Below are 4464 nucleotides of genomic sequence, written 5' to 3'. Positions count from 1 at the left end.
AAAAAAAAAAAAAAAAAAGACAATAAATACCCCTGGCCGATGAATAATGCCATGTGGTTTTATTCTTACAGCCCAATATTTATAGATACCATTTGTCATGGTCAAAGAGGCTTAAAATACACTAAACTTAGTAACAAGTTTTAGAATGGAGTAAGCAGGAAGGTGAGTCATGAGCTCTAATAACTGAATTTCAGTTACCTCTGTACCCAGTTGAGTTGGCTGCAGCTTTTTCTTATTGACTGCTATCTGTGATCCTTGGATATAATACTTACCTGTAGAGATTCCCTTCAGAAATAATGCCTTTTGCATATCAGGAAGTAGATAGTGGTCTTCCTAATCACATGTTATTCTGTGCGTGCCAGTTGGCCCAGCTTTATGAATGGTACAAATGACTTGGCTGTTAGGGCCATTGGATGATTAATTTCATCAAGATGAGTAGAGCTACTGTTAAGTTTCTATGTAAGTCAGATATGTGTGCATCCTTACTGATGTTGAACCTAGTACATAGCAGGTACTCACTCAGTATTGAGTAAATAATGTGTTATTCCAAGACTGCAAGGGAATACTGGTGATGTTTTGTTATTTGAGCTTCTCATTTGATAAGTTCTAAGTATCTGATTGTTTGGTCTTGGTAGGACACCCACCCACCCCCAGCCAAGATACAAGCTGATTGTTCTCTAGCTGGAGGGTTTCATGGGTATCTGGCTCCACAGGAGTGTGGAAAGAACATTTCTAGGACAGGTGGCTTAAATTAAAGTGAGTAGAATTGCATTTGAGTACCATCACTAAATAATTTTCATGTAATTTGTTGAATACAGTGCATGTGTCTTTCCCTTCACACAGGATGAGACACAATTCTTTAAGAGGACATAGCTCTTATGCGAGGAACACCAGCATTCACCATATGTTGCTGAATAAGTGAGGGTGCAGACACATTTTCTAGTGCTTTGTTAAGTTAGAACTCGCTACTGCTTTGGCATGGTAGGATGGAAATCCTTCATTATTTCATGCTACTTCTCAGATATCATCTGTCACCCACTTCAGATTAGCACAGAACAGGTGGTCTTCTTAAATCCCAACATTGTATCTATGAGCCGTTTGTTGGTGAGGGCAATATATTGCCACTATGAGTCAGAAAATTGGGCTCATACTATAGCAATATATGTTAAACCATTTCCAGAAATTGTTTAACTTCCTGCTAGCGTGGACAGGTCCCAGTTAGGAAGCACAGTGCCACTTTTCCCAATTAACAGTGAAAATTGTCACGGGTGCATAGGAATTTGCAATTTGACAAAATCAGTTTTTTGACAGCAGGGGTAATCGGTCTGCAGCTTCGCAAGTAGTAATCTGTGATCCAAGTGGCAGGATTTATTCTGAATTGTGAAAGGTACCTATGTTATATGAGGGGGATACCCCATTAGTGTGATCCTCTCCTTATTCACCCTCTTTCTTTACAGAGTGTTGCTTGATATGGAAGTTAAAATTAGAGAATACAGTCTGCTGAGAGTGATCTTCATCCCCCCATAGTAGTATTCATTTATTTTCTGTTATATTGCAGTATTCTGACAAGTCCCTGTACACCCAGCTGTGCTTTTACCGGTACATTTTTGATGTGGACTGTGCACTGGAAAAACTTACTGAACATGAGAAAGGTACGTTAAAATACTGTAATTACCTTTGAGTTTAAAGTGGAAATTTGCATCATAAAAGCCAGACCTACTGTGTCAGGCTGTTCACACAGCATCGCATTGCTGTCTCAGAAGCAGGCTGTAGGGGCCTATGTGAACACAGGGATCCCCTGCATGAGGGGCGGTGGCATAGGAATCCCCAGCTTTGGCCCCCACAGCCTGTCTTACATTGTTCTCTATTAAAGCAAGCTTTTGGGGGAGGAGCAGTACAAAAAGGACTCTTTAAATGCTATATTTTGAAAATGCTATTTTCTATAGAGTTTAGTAATTGTAATAAAGTAAGCATAGGCAACGTGATCATTGGGCCTACAAAAACTAGATATTACCACAAAAAAATAGACCTGGAGTGTGTCTCCGCTGTTCACTAAAAGCCTAGGTTCATTTTGAAAGAGAAGAGTGGGGTGGAGTTCTTTTATTGACTCCATCCTAAGAGAATGTATAGGTACCTCAACCCATATGATCAGATGCTGCCTGGAGCCTTCTGTACCCAGCATTTCCTTACACAAGACTTGCAGGCACTGTGGGACTTAATGGGTCTGGGAAAAGCTTTGTTACATAACTTAAAGTATTTGAAAATGTCATGACAAGTGCATGTTTTTTTCTCCTACCTGAAAATCACATTGACAACTTTTCTATTACCTGTAAAAAATAAAAAAGGCAAATTTACACATTTTTCTTATTAGTTGCCTACAGAGTGTTTATGTTGTTTGTCGGCGAATATCAATTCAGGGCTTTGTTGGTCGGTATTAGGGCTGGAGGCAACCTCAACAGCATATAAAGACCTACAAATATGGCTGGATTTTTTCACATAAAAATTCCCATGCTGCCCTTGATTTGTTCTCAATGTTTTCAATTCTAGTCATAAGTGACTTCACTTTTTTTAACCCACAAGATACTCTAGAAATTATTTTTTATTACCTTGACTTCCTTATTTTATCTGTCCTATCTCCATAGACTTTAAGATACTTATGAATAGGGAAGTTTGAATTCTGATTCTCTGGTGAATACATCGGCTTCTCTTGGGTTTGTGACCTCATTCTGGTGTGTGCCAGCGTATAAGTACCTGCTTCCCCATAACCTCTTTGTACTTCTAGTCACTGTAGGTTATTCATTTGATATTTGTAGACTTGAAGGATACAAACTTCTCTTGAATACAAGTTTTAGATGCTTTTATGAGAAGCTGAATTGATCGTACATGATCAGTAGTTTCAGAAAGTCCAGTCATTATTGGAGACATAGGGAAGAATAATGTGTAAAATCACTGGTGTCTCCAGCATCTTGGAGAACATCAAGAGTACATATGGCTTTGCCCAGAAACAGGAGGGAGTAGTAGCCACTTGGAAGCTTCTTGCTCAGCAACAGAGGGAAAGCAGTATCAAGAGCTGTATATTCAAAGTTCGCAATAGGCAGTGTGTGTGTGTGTATGCAAGTAAAATGTTTCTTAAGACAGGGTCTCATCATAAATTGGCATACTGACCTAGAATGTACTTTTGTAGCCCAGGCTGCCCTGGAATTTAGAGGATTCCTCCTTCCTTAAGCCTCCTTAATCCTGTGTGAGATTACAGACTTGACCTACCATGCCCAATTTAGAAGATATACCTTTTAAAAATTTTCCTAAGATAGCATTCACCTTGATAATTCCTTTCTAGGCTATAAAGATAGTTCAGTGGTTAACAACACCTGAGCTCTTGCAGAAAACCCAGACTGGATTCTGAGTGCCCGTATGGCACCTCAAAACCATTTGTAACTTTAGTTCCAGGGTATCCAGTGTCGTCTTCTCGCCTCAATGTACACTACACACATGCACTGCTTCAGTGTTGGGGTAGTGCACGTGCAGGCAAAACACTCATACACAGAAAAAAATTAGCTTGTTCTGATAGCTCATGCCTTTAATTTCCAGCACCTGGGAGGCAAAGGCAGGTGGATCTCTTAGGAATCCAAGTCTAGCCCAGTCTACAAAGTGAATTCCAGGACAGCCAGGGTTATGTAATAGACCCCAGTCTCGAAAGAAAAAGAAAACTGCCACGGGCCGGCCAATCTGGGCCTCCCTCAACCCGCGGGAGAAACGGGGGTCCTAGTCAGGTTGACAAGGTGTAGGCGAAGAAATGGTGGCAGAGACGACACATGAAGTATAAGATCTGAATGTATTTCTTAGAAATGGCATCAGACTTTTACAGTCATTGCAAAAGAGAAATGGTAAACCTGGCAGCTCAATAGTTGAGGTACATCTGAGGCTATTTGAAACACACTGGGTCTAAAGCAGCAGCTATCTCCTCTGAACTGGTGCTGCATCCCCCCAAGCCCAAGCGCTCTGGGCCCGGGGGACTGCGGATTGTATGAATCTGAGTCCTGGCCCATCTAAGTTCTAGTCTTAGTCTGAGCACCAGTGCAAGTGCAGTGCAAGTCCCTCTGCGAGTCCCAGTCCTTTCTCCTGCTCCCAGTCTTAGTGCTAGACCTTGTACAAAGTGACAAGCAGGCTTAAGTAGTATACAACAAGCAGGGCAGATGTCAAGAGTCACATAGGCAGGTGACTGCACATCAAGGTCAGTAGGGTCTGGTAGCTAGGTGTGAAGCAGGAGGAAGAGGAGTAGAGCCCTCCCTGTTGAGGTATTTTGATATTCCTAGGCTAATTCTTTGGTTCTGCTGAAGGCAATGACCAGGAGATTTCAATCTAGCATTTCCTGCTAATTCTCTGGTTCTAGCCCGGAGCAGGCAGTGGGGAGTTCCGACCTGACCTAACACTTCTAGCTAATGTCCTTGAGTGGAAGCCCTTCGA

The 4464-nt window shown here is 41.6% G+C and overlaps 1 protein-coding gene across 1 annotated transcript in view; it reads left to right on the top strand.

Moving 5' to 3' along the window:
• Pola1 (DNA polymerase alpha 1, catalytic subunit) overlaps positions 1–4464 on the top strand; it is a 312053-nt gene that overhangs the window by 238395 nt on the left and 69194 nt on the right. Inside the window, exon 36 of the mRNA XM_031364848.1 lies at positions 1559–1652. Within this exon, the coding sequence (XP_031220708.1) occupies positions 1559–1652 (94 nt within the window). The remainder of the gene's footprint in view (positions 1–1558; positions 1653–4464) is intronic.

This window comes from Mastomys coucha, chromosome X, assembly GCF_008632895.1.
Source record: "Mastomys coucha isolate ucsf_1 chromosome X, UCSF_Mcou_1, whole genome shotgun sequence".
NCBI classification, from domain to species: Eukaryota; Metazoa; Chordata; class Mammalia; order Rodentia; family Muridae; genus Mastomys; species Mastomys coucha.
The sequence above is the reverse complement of the archived record's forward strand: the minus strand, read 5'-3'. Positions and strand labels throughout refer to the sequence as shown.